The sequence below is a fragment of the Camelus ferus genome, chromosome 7 (assembly GCF_009834535.1).
Source record: "Camelus ferus isolate YT-003-E chromosome 7, BCGSAC_Cfer_1.0, whole genome shotgun sequence".
NCBI lineage: Eukaryota > Metazoa > Chordata > Mammalia > Artiodactyla > Camelidae > Camelus > Camelus ferus.
In genome coordinates this window covers 37,077,013-37,095,191 of record NC_045702.1, presented here as the reverse complement: position 1 = coordinate 37,095,191, position 18,179 = coordinate 37,077,013, and the positions used below count along the sequence as shown (strand labels likewise).

General features: G+C 33.2%; 1 protein-coding gene across 4 annotated transcripts in view; it reads left to right on the top strand.

Annotated features, from left to right (window-relative positions):
* The window catches only part of SEPTIN7 (septin 7), a 97,926-nt gene that overhangs the window by 41,289 nt on the left and 38,458 nt on the right, over positions 1-18,179 (top strand). For all 4 annotated transcript variants that reach the window (XM_032483720.1, XM_032483722.1, XM_032483723.1 and 1 more), the window contains exon 4: positions 16,720-16,826. In XM_032483720.1, the coding sequence (XP_032339611.1) occupies positions 16,720-16,826 (107 nt within the window). The remainder of the gene's footprint in view (positions 1-16,719; positions 16,827-18,179) is intronic.

The following is an 18,179-nucleotide window of genomic DNA, read 5'->3' as shown; positions in this document are numbered from 1 at the left end:
TTAAAAATTTCCCTAATTGTTATTATATTTTATATTACAGAAGTCAAATATTTATTCCATCATTTTCTTTTATTAACATTTTCAACAGAGGGACTGGGGATTGAACCCAGGACCTTTTCATGCTAAGCATGTGCTCTACCACTGAGCTATACCCTACCCCCCAATAAATCTTTACTTTTAAATTTCCCATTCATCACTTCTCACCATTTTCTCTCCTTAATACAAAACTGCTTTTATTAAAGGTCAGTAAAAGGCCTTCTTGTTGTCCCTTAGTCACTTTCCCTTTAACCTCCCATTTGGTATTGTTGACCACTTTTTCCTTGCAGTTCTTTCTCTCTCTCTCTCTCTCTCTTTTTTTTTTTTTTGGTGTGTTTGTGTGTGTGATACTTCCTCCTGGTTTATCTGGTTGTTTAGGGTCCTTTCCACAGGCCATCTTTAAATGGTGTAATCTGGCATTTTGCCCACTGTTGTCTTAAACTTGCTAGAGTTTCTTAGTTTCATCTGCCTTACAAATCATTTTGGGAAGCATGTTCCAAATATATCTGGAAATACTTGCCTAAATTCTGGGCTTTAGGTCCTAGGTAGGGTATATTTATCTATTTTGTCATTTCTTAAATGACACTAATGTGCATTCTTTTTAAGAACTCTATCTTGACACTGTCTCATCTCTACCTCAGTTGAAATTAACATCTGCATCTTCCTAATATGTAACACTTGAGTATTTTTTTAAAGTGTCAAATACTGTGCTAATAAATTTTATTAAAAGAAGCTAATAAAATTCGCACTATACTCATAAAATAAGTATCTTATTGAGATCACATATTGTGGCTGATTTAGGATTTGAATTTGAGTAAAACTGCTTTCAAATCTCAGGAAAAGTGAGAGTAGGAAGGTGAGGAACAGAACAGGAGCACAGTGTGGTCCATAGCCCCTCTCAAGCACTGGACTTTCCTCTTGCCTAAACCCTAGCATAGTTATCCAATGGGAGAGTCCAATGGGGAATATGAAGAGACTTCATTTAGAAGCAGATTTTACATGAGGAGCAGAGTCGAGTGCTGAGAGTTAGAATACCACTGTTCTGGTTCTTGCTTTGTTGCTTAACCAATTGTACTCTTGGCATCAGTCAGCTACTTTCTCTTTGGTTTAGTTTTCTAGTGTTAGAAATTGGTTTGATTTGTATCTCTAAGGACTGTCCCAGTTCTAATGTTCTGAGACTTTACATAATTTAGCAAGATGGTGTTGAACACATTATATGTGTTTATTACATAGTTTGTGTAATGAAATGGATTTTTCCAAGCCACTGATGATAAAACTGAAGAGGAGCATCTCTTTGTTGTAATTTATGTGCAATTTGCAAATGAAAAATCAAGGTTTAAGCTGCCTGTGAATTTTCTACTTAACTAATATAATATCATTATTTATATTAGTTGCTGTAACTGTATATGATTAAGGAAAATAATTTAACAAAGAATTATACCGTATAATGTCTTAAAGTATGTTTTATGTGTTGAATGTTAATAAATATTTTAGGGGTTGGGTGAAATGATCTAAAGCTGCAAAATTGAGGAGTTGCTAGGTGAAACAAAGATAAGCAGTTTCTTTAATTGTAGGACTTCTCAGAGCCCTTATCTTGGGTTTATGCCCAAGGATCTCAAGGAACTTGACTTTAACTAATTATTGATGTGTGACTTTCTTCAAAGCCATTATGAACAAACATTCATGAGTGTTTCATTCTTAGGCTTGAAATGTAGTATTCTTGAATGATGATGGCATGGCTTTAATGGGCTAGACTTCAGAGATAAAGAGGACATGGGTTATTTTAACCTGATAATGTTAAACTACAGGTATAGTATTAGACTCTAGTTAGTTACTCTTATTCCATAATTTTTATAACGTATTTGGCATCGTAAATTGTAAGTATTTCAGTGTTCTGTCTTAACAAGGGCAGAAAAATTTAATTTCAGTTAATTCCCCTTGAAGTTCAGTAAAATAAGGGAATGATAATGACTTTGTTGCAGACCATATATAGTGCATTTCAAAGTCAAATACATGTGAAATAGTCATTAATTTGGATCACTTAACAGATCTTAAAATATTAATTATAAAGAAATATAAAATGCTACAGCTAGTTATTCTGTTTATATTTTATTAAATAATTTTGTTTGCTTAAGCTAGGATGTATATAATTCTGAATTTTGTTATTCTTAAATGTTTCCTAAATAATAATAAATAACTTGATTGAAGTTGTTTCCATAGATTCTTTGTTTAAGTAGAGTTTGAGCTGGTGGGACTGATCATAGCTCTCTATTATTTTGCATTAGCAACACTATTGCTTTCCCTTTAGCAGAGCCAATGAGGAAGAATCGATTGTAGTTATAAGTTACCTTGAGAGACTTAGGACAAGGCTGTCTTATGATTAGGATGTCTGACATTTTAGTATATAAGTAAATATTACTTTACTACAGATAAGTAGGAATTAATAATTTAGTGTCCAAACTCAGGCATAACTTCATTGCATCCAACATTTCTTTTCATGTATTTTGAGGCTAGTACCCTTTAGAATCTTCATATTGCCATCCTTACCCTCCTGGTCTATTCTCAAATGTCTCACATGTTTATTTCCCCTAAAAAAGAAAAGTTTATAAGAATAAACATTTTTATTTTCTAAAAGATGTAAATTCTAAAGACATGTAGTAAAGTGAAGTTCCTTTTTCTCCTTCATTCAGTCCCATTCCCTTTTCATAGTGACAACCATTATTAAGTTGTTAGAAGTTTCCTGGCATTTTTCTATAATTTTATATACAGCAGTCATTCCCAGATAGATTTCTTTTTTAATGTAAATGGTACCATGCTATAAATACTGTTCTGTGAATGTTTTTTCTATATCATTTAGTATTTTTACTTATATTCATGTCAGTACATGAAGTTAACTCATTCTTCAGAGTATGTGTTTATCATGATTTATTCAGTCTGCTATTAATGAACAATTAATGCTTAATTTCATTAAATTTTTAGGCATACATATAAATGCTTGTATAATGTACATTTCTAAAAGTGAAATTGCTGGGCTGGGTCAAAAGGCATATGCATTTAAGTTGTGATAGACTACCAAATTGTTCCTCAGAAAAGCCACACCAGTTTATAGTTTCAAGAGCCACTCTGAGGGTTGATCTATTTTCTTTAGGCTTATTTAGGCACAAGTTTCTCTCTGAACACCACTTCAGTTATCTCAAGTTTTCATAGGTTGTATTCATTTTGTTTGTATTTGAGTTTTTCAGATAAGACTAATTGAGGGGAGTTGCTATTTTATATCTCCATGGGCAGATGGGTTATGTTATTTTGTTATTAATTTTTAATTTCACTGCATTGTAGTCAGAGAATATGATCTGTAGATTTCTGTGTTTTTCATTAGTGATTGATTTTCTTTGTAGCCAAATATATGATCCGATTATGTAAGGGCTCCATAGGTATTTGAAAAATGTTTTTCTCTGGGTAGAAGTTTTGGCATTTATTTTTGAAAATCAAACTTACTGATTATTTAGATCATTTCTAATTTTTAGTCACTTGGTTACTCAGTATTTGAGAGACCTCTTAGCCTTTTACTATGTATGTTCTCTTAGCTCCTCATTGTTTCTGTAAGTTCCATGAGAAATGGAGTTCTGTCTTTTTTGCCCTTTTAATTCCTGTACATAGTAGGTGATTAATAAATACTTGCTGAATTATATTTCATGCAAAGTAGCATGTCATATTTCATCTTGCTCCTTGGGGATATTTTGTATTTGGAATGTGGTATTGTTTTCAGTTTTCAATATGATCTTAACCTTATTTATCAGGATAAGTAAAAGAAAAATTATTAGAGGAAATTCTTATTAGTCAAAATGTTCATGGATTTCTTCTCTGCACGAGACCCAGCTTGTGAATTATATTGATTGTGAAAACACAGCTCTGGTTCCCTTCTCGTCACCAATGAGAGTGTCCCTTCCTTTCTTTAAGAAGTTGTAGGGATTTGTTGTAGGGTTTAAGGCCTCCATGCCTCACACTTGATCTCTTGTTCAGTGTTGGATTCTCTCCTGTATTCCCTTTAGATTCTCAATCCTTACTTGGCCACCTCACCTTCCTGCTGCTTTCTCTGGATCTCCCATTCAGCATTTAACACATTCCCTTGTACTGGATTCTTAACTGCTTAATATAGTCCTTCTACTTCTTTGCCCTTAATGAAACTGGGCCCATTTCTCCTACAGCTTATAACTTTCTTAAAGGGGAGCCTTGTTCTCTTCACCTCATGTGCCAAGACAAGAGGGAGATGGTCTCGGTTACCTTGCTTATTGTTAAAACCTCCTGTTCCACTGGGGCCCTGCAGACTAGGAAAAATAGACATCATTTTAGTTCATAGTAACTTACGCTAAAAATTAAATATCAAATTCTAAACTTTAAGAAAAAATAATTAAGATATATTTTCTTTGATATGGCTCCTCTAATTGAGTTTGGATTTGAGGGAGGAAGTGTTTTGAGCTTCCTGTTTTCCTGATTCCAGGATACTATCTATGAAACATATAATCAGATTTGATTGGGGGGAGGTAAGAAATAGTACAGTAAATGAACATTTTGATAATAAGAGACATTTATTTTTAGAATTGTTGATGGGGGAGAGGAAAATGTGTATCTCAAAATTAAGGAAATTGGGCAGTTCTTCTAAGAAAACATTTTACTTTAGATAAATAAATCTAAATAACTTAGAAGTGACTACAAACATAAATGCAAAATGAGGACTAGAGACACCTATTACATATGAACAATGTTGAACTGGACTCTAAAATTGTCTTTTCCTTGGCCAAATGATACCCTGTAATATTTGTAGTGTTTACTTTGATGAAGATACACCTAGTTAGCGTAGTCATCACTTACATTGTAAATTAGTCTAGAAGAATATAACATACAGAACAAACTGTTCAGATAGAAAACTTATTTACCTTTAAATTGCAAGTTAGGTGTCTTTCTAGACTTTCACTAATAATTTACTTTGGCATTTTATTAACCTCCATAACTGTTGATAAAGTTTCTTGAAATGTTTGTCTTGATTTTAAGCAAGAGGATTTATCTTTTGTTGGTATAATCAACCTTCAGGGATACCACATAGGAACTGAATCTTAAAGCTTTGATGCATAATTTCACTGTGAGTTGTCTAGGAACGGATGGAAAATAATTTAACTACCTCCTGAGATGTCAAAAATCAGCCATAGCTAAGTTTTAATTCAGGGTATAGAAGCTACTACTTCATATAGTCAATGTTAAGAGTTTAGATAAAGATAGAGGGAAAAAATTCACTGTGGGAGAAAAAAATCATAAATGAAATACAGTTAGGTATTTTCTGATTTTTAATGAGTATTACAAAAGCAGAAGATCTTTACAGGTTTTGTAATAGCATGAAGTACATATTATTTAGAATTAAGGGAGCAATCTTGATGATTGTTCCCTAAAAGATAATTGCTGAAAAAAACAAAATGAAACAAAACAAAACAGTCTTGTCCCTAAATAGGAAAATCATGAGTCTAAGCTTTCGAGAGTCAGATATATGCTAACTTTATTATGTATTTTCGTTAATATATTTTATTTACTAGCTTTATAGTAACTTGTTTAAATTCCTGTGAGCAGCTGTTGGGGGTTAAAGGAAAGCCTGTAAACATACTGTATCACAGTTTTTCCTCTATGATAGTAAAGGAGGAAAGAAACTTATTGGTATAAAATCAGCTATGACATATAATTCCTAAATATGAAATTTATGCCTCCCTCCTTTTTAAATTTAGCTGAGGAAATTGATCAAATTCCTTTCCAAGGTAATTATGCCAATAAAGATCAAAGTAGGAAGTAAGCAGCCTAAAATAGAAATGCTAACAATTCTAGGAGCTTAAAAGATGGTTTCAGTTTGTATTTATAAAGCAGTTTCAAAGTTTGACTTTTCTTTTAATGTGTGCTCAAAAGGTTATTGTAGGTATGATGAAAAAGGCTGCTTCTAAGGAAATATATTGTAAACTGAATAGAGGGAAATTTACTTGTTTCCTATACATTCAGAGAAAAAGCACACCCTTTTTTCTCTATGGGAAGATCAGAAGGATCATATTATTCTTACGCTTTCCTAGGCTTTCACAGTTTTACATTCCTACCGTACTTGACCAAGAGTGGTCTATTATTGCCAGAATTCTCAGAGCCCTGCGTTTGAGAATGCTATTTCCTCTTCATGTTTATCTTAAATTTGTTCACTGTGTTTTTCCTCTTTTCTCTTTCTAAAGCAACTCCCACATCCCCATTTATCTCTTTAAAATTTTTTCTTTGTAATTTTTCCTTCTGTGTTCATAATTTAAATTCAGCTCACCTAACGGGTCTCATACATTATGTGAATTTTGTGTATGAGATTCTCATATATACATTTTTCTTCAGTGTTAATTGCTGCAACTTTTTGGAGAAATTATCTGACAGTGTTTATCAAAGTTGAAAATACACATATTTTATGAATCCAAGATCTCATTTCTGGGAGTTTATGTAACAAATGGAAATAACAGTATACAAAGATATACACAAGATAGCAGTACATAAAGAGAGAGAGAGAGATCTTTTTATTAAAGCATGATTTATAGGTGCAAAAGATTTGGAACATCTTGCATGTGCATTAATAAGGAAAAGATGAATAAATTATGCCTAATGTGGAATACTGGACACCTATTAAGAATAAGTTTTTATTTGAAAGGCTGTCCATGATGTGTTCATTTCTTAAAAAAGATAAAATGCATGGGATGAGTCAGTTTTTCCTGTTTGCTTGTATTTGATCCATTCATATACATGCTATTTATATTTGTGAAAGAGAAAGTTTGGAAAAATATACACCAAACTGGTAAGTGAGGTTATTTTGAGAATTGAAGGAATTAATTTGGAAGATATTCAAGGAGAAAATTACTTTTACTTTTTATTGTTGAATTACACAAGCATCTATAGCTTTTAAAATTTAATAGTTGAATTCTAAAATAGATTAGAAAGAATATATATACACATGTGTATTACTTTTAAAATTGAAAAAAATTCAACATAGATGTAGAGCTTCAATTATCAATTCATGGCAGTCCTCCAGCCCCCCATACCTCCAGTTTTTGTATGTGTGGTAAAATGTACATGACACACTATTTACCATTTTAACCACTTTTAAGTGTACAATTCAGTGCCATTAAGTATTTTCACATTGTTGTGCAACTGTCACCACTGTCTAGCTCCACAAATTTTTATTAGCCCACACTGGAACTTTGTACCTGTTAAACAGTAACTCTCCACTCGCCAATCCCTGGTAGCAGTTCTACTTTGTCTCTTAGAATTTGTTCTTGTTAACTTCATATAAGTGTAATCATACAATATTTATCCTTTTGTGTCTGGCAAATTTCACTTAGTATAGTGTGTTCAAAGTTCACCCTTGCTATATGTCAGAATTTCATTTCTTTTTAAGGCTGAAAATACACCATTGTATTTTTATAATACATTTTGTTTATTCATTCATCTGTCTGTTGACATTTGAGTTTTTTCCACCTTTTGATTATTGTGAATAATGCTACTACGAACATGTGGTGTACAGTCATTCAGTCCCCTACTTTCAGTTCTTTTGGGTATAAACCAGAAAGAGGTAGAATTATGGAGCCATATGGTTTTCCTATATTTAAATTTTTGAGGACTGTCATACCATTTTTTAGAGTGGCTGTGCCATTTAACATTTCTACCAGCAATGCACAAGGCCTTCAATTCATCCACCTTCACCAACACTTGTTTTTTATTTTTGGGGTAATATCCATCTTAATGGATGTAAAGTAGTAAGTACCATTGTGGTTTTGATTTGCATTTCCCTAGTGACTAGTTATGTTGGGCATATTTTAAAGTGCTATTAGTATATTGTCCTTGGAGAAATGTCTGGTCAAGTCCATTTTTAAATTGGGTTGTTTGGCTTTTTGTTTTTGAGTTGTAGTACCTTATATATTGTGAATATTTATCCGTTATCACATTTATGATTTGCAGATATTTCCTTTTATTCTGTGGGTTGTCTTTTCATTCTGTTAATAGTGTTCTTTGATGACGCACAAGGTTTTTAATTTTGATGAAGTCCAATTTCTTTATTTTTCTTTTAATGCCTATATTTTGATTCAAGAAATGGTTCAAGAAATAATTGCCAAATCCAGTGTCATTAAGCTTTCCCCCATGTGTTCTTCTTAGAGTTTATAGTTTTAGCTTTGATCCAGTTTGAATTAATTTTTATCATGGTGTATAGTATGGATCCAACTTCATTTTTTTGCATGTGGATATTCTCTTTTTCCAGCATCACTTGCTGCAAAGACTGTCATTTCCCTATTGAATGGTTTTGACACCCTTGTCAAAAATCATTTGACTATGCAAGAGTTTATTTCTGGACTCTTTTTTCTATTTCATTGTTTTATTTGTCTGTCTTTATGCCACACCACACTATTTTGATTACTATAGCTTTTTAGTAAGTTTTGAAGCCAAGAAGTGAGCCTTCTAACTTTGTTTTCATTTTCCAAGACTATTTTGACTATGTGGGGTCCCTTAAGATTCTATTTGATCTTTAAGATGAGTTTTTCTATTTCTGAAGAAAAAAGTCATTGGGATTTTAGTACGAATTGAGTTGAATGTGTTGATTGTTTTAAGTTGTGTTGTCATTATAGTAGTATTAAATCTTCCACTCCATGAACATGAGATATCTTTTCATTAGGTCTTTAATTTCTTTCAGTGATGGTTTGTAGTTTTCAGTGTACAAGTCTTTAGCCTCTTTGGTTAGGTTTATTACTAAGTACTTAACTTTTCATGCTGTTGTAAATGGACTTACTTTCTCAATTTCTGTTTGGGATTGTTCATTATTGTGCAGAAACACACACATGTGTATTGATTTTGTATCCTGCAACTTCCCTGAATCCATTTATTACCTGTAACTGTGTGTGTGTGTGTGTGTGTGTGTGTGTGTGTGTAGGCTCTTTAGGATTTTCTACATGTAAGATCATACCATCTGTTAAAAAGATAATTTTATTTCTTCCTTTCCAACTTGAATGCCTAATATTTCTTTTTCTTGCCTAATTTCTCTGACTACTTATTGTGTAGAAGAGGTGAAAGCTGACATTCTTGTCTTGTTCCTGATCACAGAGGAAAAGCCTTCAGCCTTTCACATTGACTATGATGTTAGCTGTGGAGTTTTCATACATGGTCATTATTATAGTGAGATAGTTCCCTTCTATCTGTAATTTGTGGAGTTTTTTTTTTTTAATCATGATAGGATGTTGAATTTTGTCGTATGCTTTTTCTGCATCAGTTGAGATGATCATGTAGTTTTCCCCCTTCATTCTGTTGATGTGGTGTATTACATTGATGGATTTTTGTATGTTGAACCATCATTTATTCCAGGAATAAATCTTGCCTGGTTATGGTATATAATCCTTGTAATGTTTTCTATTGAATTATGTTTGCTAGTACTTTGTTGAGGATATTTACATTAATATTCATCAGGGATTTTAAACTATAAGTTTCTTTTCTTGTAGTGTCTGTCTTGCTTTGGTATCAGGATAATGCTGGCTTAGAATGAGTTTCTGTTTCCTCCTTTCAATTTCTTGAAAGAGCTTGGAGAAGATTGGTTTTAATTCTGATTTTAATGTTTGTGATGCCATCTAGTCTAGGGCTTTTTTGAGGTAGGGGGATGATTACTGATTTAATCTCTTTACTAGTTATAGGTCTGTTCAGGTTCTCTATTCCTTTATGATTCAGTCTTATTAGGTTGTCTGTTTCTGGGAATTTGTCCATTTCATATGCATTACCCAATTTATTGACATAGTTATTAATAGTACTCTCTCTTTTTTTTTTTTTTTTTTTTTTGAGTAGAGATAGATTTATTTGGAGAGATATGTACTTCATAGACAGAGTGCAGGCTGTTTTAGAAGGCAGGAGAAAGGCCACAAGGTCTGCAGTTGGGTGTTTAAAGTAAAACTAGTTACTCCATAGGCAGAATGTGGTCCATCTCATCAGAAGGGAGAGTGGCCAGTAGTACAGTCTTATACTTCTTTTTGTTTCTGTAAAAGCAGGAGTAATATTCACAATTTTCTTTCTGATTTTAGTAATTTGAATCTTTCTTTTATTCTCAGTCTAGCATTTCCTTTCTTTTTCTGAATTTGAGTTTAGTTTGTTCTGTTTTTTAAGTTCCTTAAGTTGTAAAGTTAGATCTTTGATTTCAGATCTTCATTTTTATGTATATGTTTACAGTTATAAATTTTCCTCTAAGCAATGATTTTTCTGTATCTCATACGTTTTGGTATGTTGTGTTTTCATTTTCCTTTGTTTCATGGTATTTCCTAACTTACCTTGTGATTTCTTATTTGACCTATTAGTTGTTTGAGTGTATTGTTTAATATCCTCATATATATTAATTTTTCTGTTTTCTTTCAGTTATTGATTTCTAGTCTCATTCCCTTGTAAAAGGAAAAAACCCTCTGTTATCAATCTTTTATCTTCTATCTGGTTCTTCTGTCCATTTTAAAAAGTGGAATATTGAACTCTATTATTATTATTGTAAAATTGTCTATTTTTCCCTTCAAAATTCTGTCAGTGTTTGCTTTATATATTTTGGAGCTCTGAAGTGTGGTGTATATATGCTTATTCTTCTAATATCTGCTTCATGAACTGACCCTTTTGTTGATATATAATGTCCTTCTTTGTATCTTATAACAAACAATTTTTTACTTAAGTATGTTTTGTCTGATACGGACATAGCCACCTCACCTGTTTTGGTTACTGCTTACTTGGAATATCTTTTTTCTCCTTTTACTTTCAACTTGTATGTGTCCTTAGATCTAAAGTCCTTAGATCTTACAGATAGCATATAATTGGATTGTATTTTTTAGCCATTTTGGCAGTCCGTGCCTTTGATTAGGGAGTTTGATCCTTGTACATGTAATTACTGTTAACTGAGAACTTAGTTTTGTCATATTGTTGTTTTATGTGTGTCTTACAGCTTTTAAATATATCATTCCCTGCTTTACTGCCTTCTTTTGTGTTTAGCTGATGTTTTATAACATCACTTTTTGATTTCCTTTCTAATTTCCTTATATATTCTATAGATACTTTCTTTGTGGTTATCATAGAGATTGTATATAAATTCTAAGTTATAAATAATTTTATTTGAACTTGTACCAGTTTAACTTTTGGGGGGGTAATTAGGTTTCCTTATTATTTTTAATTAAAAAGAAATTTGTTTTAACAGAGGTACTGGGAATTGAACCCGTGCATGCTAAGCATGTGCTCTGCCCCTGAGCTATACCCTCTCCCCCAGTTTAACTTAAATTACATATACAGACTACTTCTATACAGCCCTCCATACACTTTTTTAAAACATTTTTTTATTCAGTTATAGTCATTTTACAATGTTGTGTCAAATTCCAGTGTAGAGCACAATTTTTCAGTTATACATGAACATACATATATTCATTGCCACTTTTTTTTTTTTTCGCAGTGAGCTACCACAGATCTTGTATATATTTCCCTGTGCTATACAGTATAATATTTTTTTATCTATTCTACATTTTGAAATCCCAGTCTGTCTCTTTCCACCCACCCCTTTGGCAACCACAAGTTTGTATTCTATGTCTATGAGTGTTTCTATGTTGTATTTATGTTTTGTTTTGTTTTTTTAGATTCCCCATATGAGTGATCTCATATGGTATTTTTCTTTCTCTTTCTGGCTTACTTCACTTAGAATGACATTCTCCAGGAACATCCATGTTGCTGCAAATGGCATTATGTTGTTGGTTTTTATGGCTGAACTGTATTCCATTGTATAAATATACCACATCTTCTTTATCCAGTCATCTGTTGATGGACATTTAGGCTGTTTCCATGTCTTGGCTTTTGTAAATAGTGCTGCTATGAACATTGGGGTGTAGGTGTCTTTTTGAAGTAGGGTTTCTCCTGGATATATGCCCAGGAGAAGGATTACTGGGTCATACGGTAAGTCTATTCCTAGTCTTTTGAGGGATCTCCATACTGTTTTCCATAGTGGCTGTACCAAACTGCATTCCCACCAGCAGTGTAGGAGGATTCCCTTTTCTCCACAGCCTCTCCAGCATTTGTCATTTGTGGACTGTTGAATGATGGCCATTCTGACTGGTGTGAGGTGATACCTCATTGTAGTTTTGATTTGCATTTCTCTGATAATTAGTGATATTGAGCATTTTTTCATGTGCCTATTGATCATTTGTATGTCTTCCTTGGAGAATTGCTTGTTTAGGTCTTTTGCCCATTTTTGGATTGGGTTGTTTGGTCGTTTCTTATTAAGTCGTATGAGCTGCTTGTATATTCTGGAGATCAAGCCTTTGTCGGTTTCATTTGCAAAAATTCTCTCATTCCGTATGTTGTCTTTTTGTTTTACTTATGGTTTCCTTTGCTGTGCAGAAGCTTGTAAGTTTCATTAGGCCCCATTTGTTTATTCTTGCTTTTATTTCTATTGCTTGGGTAGACTGCCCTAGGAGAACATTTTTGAGATGTATGTCAGATAATGTTTTGCCTATATTTTTCCTCTAGGAGGTTTATTGTATCTTGTCTTATGTTTAAGTCTTTGATCCATTTTGAATTTATTTTTGTGTAAGGTGTAAGGGAGTGTTCTAGCTTCATTGTTTTACATGCTGCTGTCCAGTTTTCCCAACACCATTTGCTGAAGAGACTGTCTTTATTCCATTGTATTTTCTTGCCCATTTTTTCGAAGCTTAGTTGACCAAAAGTTTGTGGGTTCATTTCTGGGCTCTCTATTGTGTTCCATTGGTCCATATGTCTGTTTTTGTACCAATACCATGCTGTTTTGATGACTGTTGCTCTATAGTATTGTCTGAAGTCTGGGAGAGTTATTCCTCCAGCCTCTTTCTTTTTCTTCAGTTATGCTTTGGCAATTCTAGGTCTTTTGTGGTTCCATATAAATTTTATTATGATTTGTTCTAGTTTTGTGAAATATGTCCTGGATAATTTGATAGGGACTTCATTAAATCTGTAGATTGTCTTGGGCAGTATGACCATTTCAACAATATTAATTCTTCCAATCCAAGAGCATGGAATATCTTTCCATTTTTTAAAGTCTTCTTTAATTTCCTTAATCAATGTTTTATAGTTTTCCACGTGTAAGTCTTTCACCTTGGTTAGATTTACTCCTAGGTATTTTATTACTTTGGGTGCTATTTTAAAGGTGATTGTTTCTTTACTTTCTTTTTCTGTTGATTCATTCCATACACTTTTTTGTTAGTGATTTCACAAATTGTATTTTTAAACATTGTATATTCATTAACATACATTTATAATTTTTTATTCATTCATCTTTTATGTCTTATAGAAAATATAAAGTGGAGTTAGAAACCACAATTACAATAATACCAGTTTTTATATTTTTCCATGTATTTACTTTTTTGGGGATCTTTATATCTTTATATGGCTTTGAGTTATTGTCTAGGGTTCTTTCATTTCAGTTGAAGGAATCCCTTTAGCATTCCTTGTAGGGGATGTGTAGTGGTAATGAATTCCCTCAATTTTTGTTATCTGGAAATATCTTAATTTCTACCTCAGCTTTTAAGCACAATTTTGCCAGATAAAATTCTCATTTGACTTCTGTATCATCAAATTGCCTTCTGGCCTCGATTTCTACTGAGAAATCAGTTGCTAATCTTATTGATGATTCCTTCTATGTGGTAGGTTATTTCTCTCTTGATGCTTTCAAGATTATTTTTGTCTTTGGTTTTCATTGATTTGATCATGATGTGTCTCAGTATGGGTCATTGTGGGTTTATCCTACTAGAAGTTCTGTGAGATTCTTGGATTTGTAGATTCATGTGTTTCATCAGATTTGGAAAATATTGGTGATTTTTTTCCTTCAAACAATCTATTTGACTCTTTCTCTTTTTCCTTCTGAAACTCCCATAGTATATATAATGGTTCAGTCGGTGTTCCATGGGTCTTTAGGCTGTGTTTACTTTTCTTTATTCTTTTTTCTCCTTAGACTCAATAATTTTAATAGTCCTGTCTTCATGTTTGCTGATTCTTTTTTCAACATGCTCAATTCTGCTGTTGAACCTCTCGTGAATTTTTCCATTTATTGTATTTTTCAGATCCAGAATTTGGGTTTTGTTTGTTTGTTTGTTTTGCTTATTTGTTTTGTTACACAATTTCTGTTTCTCTGTTAGGTTCTAATTTTGTTCTTATGTTGTTTTCCTGATTTCCATCAATTATTTGTCCATTTTGTTCTTCAGCTCTTTGGAGATATTTAACACAGCTATTTTAAAGTCCTCATCTAGTGAGTTCACTATCTGTACTGCTTCAGGGATGGTTTCTGGGAATTTGTTTCGTTGTTTTCTGTGGGCTGTGTTTTCTTGTTTCTTTGCATGCCTTGTGATTTTTTTGTTGTTACTAAAAAATGTACATTTGAGAAAAGTCACCCTTCCCCATCTTTGCAGACTTGGTCATATGTTAAGGGCAGATTTCTGATGCATGCTCTGAACCTAGAGATCCAGCCTAAAGTGAAAGTTTAATGCTTTCTCAGGACTTTTCTGAGCATGCATATTGCCTGGTCTTGCATGTAGCTTTCTCAGTTCCCCCTGTATGCATGACTTCTTTTGACTGTCTTAATTCTCCAAGGAGTTTCACCCCAGCTTCTCCTCAAGGCCTTAGGTAGTCTGTTGTATTTATCCACCCATAATCTTTTATTCCAGGCATTTGCAGGTTTGTAGTCCTCCTTCACTTTCACCAGTGGTGCCAGTGCTTCCCCCACCTGAAATCCCAGTTAGGTGAGACTAGTCCTTCAAGTTACAGTCCCAGAGGGGTTGGAATCTTTTAAGTCAAGTCTGCTCTATTCCTTCCAGTTTGAGGGAAGGATTGGGAACTGGGCTGCCACCTCCTTGAGACCCAGACATAGCGTAGAGAAAGTAATGCAAGAGCAAATAAAAATGCTTGAAATTCTTACTGTTTTTCTCATGGTATTCTGATGGGGTATTTGCTTGGTTGCTGGAGACCTTTGACTTTTTTTCCAGCGCTCCTATAAGCTTAATTCAGCAAATACCTAGATGTCTTGATATTTTTGTGAGGGCTTGAAACTTCCTATTCTGCTATTATGTTGACAGCACTCAAGAATAGTTTTTAAATTATGGAAATAATGCAAATTTAGTGAAGGAAATTTAGGGCACACAGAAATGTAGAAGGCTAAGAAAAAGAAATCTCACCTACAGTTTTTCTTTATAGCAGCTATTAGCATTTTGATGTGTTACCTTTCAGGATTCTTCTTTTTTTTTTCCTTTCCTTCATCTCTCCTTTAATTTTGTCCTACTTCCTTTTATTCCCCCACCCCTTACTGCTAAAAATAAATCAATAAACTTAAATGTATAAAATAAGGTCTAAACACACTTTTAGTCAGTACAGTGTTAATATTTGAATACAATGTACTTTAACATTCAACATCCAAAAACATTTTTATAAGTACCCCAATTTTTCATTTAAGCTTCTAATGGAAGTGTTATAAATATTTCTGATTATCCCCAATTGCTTTGATTTTATTTTAGTTTTTCCTCCTTTATTCAAGGCTTAAGGGTTTAGAAAGAAGCTATAACGTATTTTCCTGTGACTTAGAAATTTCTGGAATTTTTACGTCTAGAAAAGGTGGCATCACGTCATTCAAAGGGAGTAAGCCCAGACCATCTAGAATGGCTTTTACCTTTGTTGAGAGCCAGTATAGAAAGAACTCAGCTTAGACTTAGAAATAGTAAGGTTAATATTGTGATAACAGTTATTTAGGCTAATGATGGCTATTAAACTAACTGAACTATTAACAGTATGTATATTCTTTAACCTAGTGCCATATTAATTGATAATTATATGATTTTAATGTATTTTAACTTTGTATTATGTGTATACTGAAGCTGTTTATATTTTGGTAAAAATTAGTTGTATATTTGGTATGGTGTACTAGACTTGACATGGAGGGTCAGAGAAGAGTATGTGAATCTTAATGGAAATTGTGTCCTACCTCCCTCCTTTCCCACCTCCTACTTCAAGCAGAAACACTTCTATAAAAAGTAATTACCTATAAATTTTTTGAAGTCTGGTTTATAGAGAGATACCTTTTATACTTAAGCTGATTATTACCTGGGTGAATAACTTGGAAGTATTTTTTTGTGGTTCACTTTTCTACTAAGATGCATTGTGATTTTCTTTTTATCATCAGATTGCTACTTCTATAGCTGCATGGTTTCTTGGTCACTGATTAATTGTAATAAACACTTAACCTCGTCTACATTTTTTTTCACTGAAGCAGCAATATATAATCTGACTGGGATGTTTCCTTCATGACTAACTTTGGTCTCTAGGAATAAATACATTACTGTTAAAAATGGTGACTATTGTATCAGATACATTACTTTTAAAGAACACAGACTGTAGAATTGTAAAGCTAAAAAGAATTCTTGGAAGCAAGAGTCTAATTTTAATTTGATAAGAAAATGAGGGCAAAGAATCTATTCTAGTAGGGAGTCTTTATAGTATATTTTCTAACGTCACTTCCTTATCCCACCAAGAAGTACTTGCATGAAGTAAGTTTGATTATAGCATTGGTTGAATATTTAAGGTTGATAAGGTGGCTGAGTTTAACAGATTTTCTTCCCCTATTTCTTTTAGGTGAATCTGGACTGGGAAAGTCAACATTAATCAACTCACTATTCCTCACAGATTTATATTCTCCAGAGTATCCAGGTCCTTCCCATAGAATAAAAAAGACTGTACAGGTAGGTATATTGTTAATTGATTATAAAGTGGAGTTATGTTAATAAATACAAAACACGTTCTATAACTTGTGTTATACCTCCATAGAGGCAGGTTTCAAATTTGACCTCAGGCAATGTAAAGTGGTAAACATGGTTGTTGATAGAGAGGTGGGAGGGGTTGATTCACTGAGAGAAGTGCAGGTAATTAGAGGAATTTTCTTGATAGGAACCTTCTAAATTTGTCTTGAGGACCCTCCTAGAGATTATATTGTGATGTAGTGAATAATACTTCTGGAGTTACATTGCAGTATGGTAGCTACTTGCCGTTTGTGGCTTCTTAAGTTTGAATAAATTAAAAATCAGTAAAATTAAAAATTCAGTTTCTCACTTGCACCAGTCACATTTCAAGTGCTCAGTAGCCATATATGGCAAGTAGCTACTATTTGGGGAAGTGTAGATATATTTCCACCATTGCAGAAAGTTCTGTTGGGCAGCGTAGAGAAAACGTGATTCATGTGAAAGTCATTAGTTGAATACAGTGTTTTGTATTAGTGAGTGGCATGAAAGCACATGATAGCTGAATGACGATAGCAAGTTGTTAAGGCTTCCAAGCTATGAGTGGTCTAATTTAGTACTTTTCAGTCTTTAATGTGCATTCAGATCACTTGGGGAGCTTGTTAAATGTAGTCCCTGTTCTGGTAGGTCTGAGATAGGTTGAAGTTCAGTGTTTCTAACAAAATCCAAGGTGATGATATTGCTAATGCATAGACCCCATTTCATAGAGCAGAGTGCTAGACTCTAGTTCTGCGCTGTCCAGTACAGTAGCTGGTAGCCACGTGTCCCTGTTGAGCTCTTAAAATGTGGGTAGTCCAAATTGAGATGTTAAGCAACAATAAAATACATCCCAGATTTTGAAGACTTAGTATGTAAAACAAGAATGTTAAGTATCTCAATAATTTTTTATACTGATTACATTTTGCAATAATGATAATTGGTTATATTGGGTTAAATAAACTACATTAATTTCATCTGTTATTACTTTCTGAAGTAGCTACTTAAATTTTTAAAATTATTTATGGGGCTCACATTACATTTTTGGGGGTAGCACTCCTTTAAACTATTGACTGAAAATGGTGAATTGATACAGTAATACATAATACATAAGCAGAAGAGGAATGGAGTGGACAGTTCTGGCAGGAGCATGTCTTACTGAGGCAGTCAATACTTGAGCTAGCTTTGAAGGTTGGTAGTGATTATCTCAGTGTGCAAGATGGAAGGACAGTCTGGGAAATTTGGGCAGAAACTCATATACATCAAACTGCAGGATACTGCTTAGTAATTAGGTCGCTAAGAAGTCTGTGAAGTGAATATTTT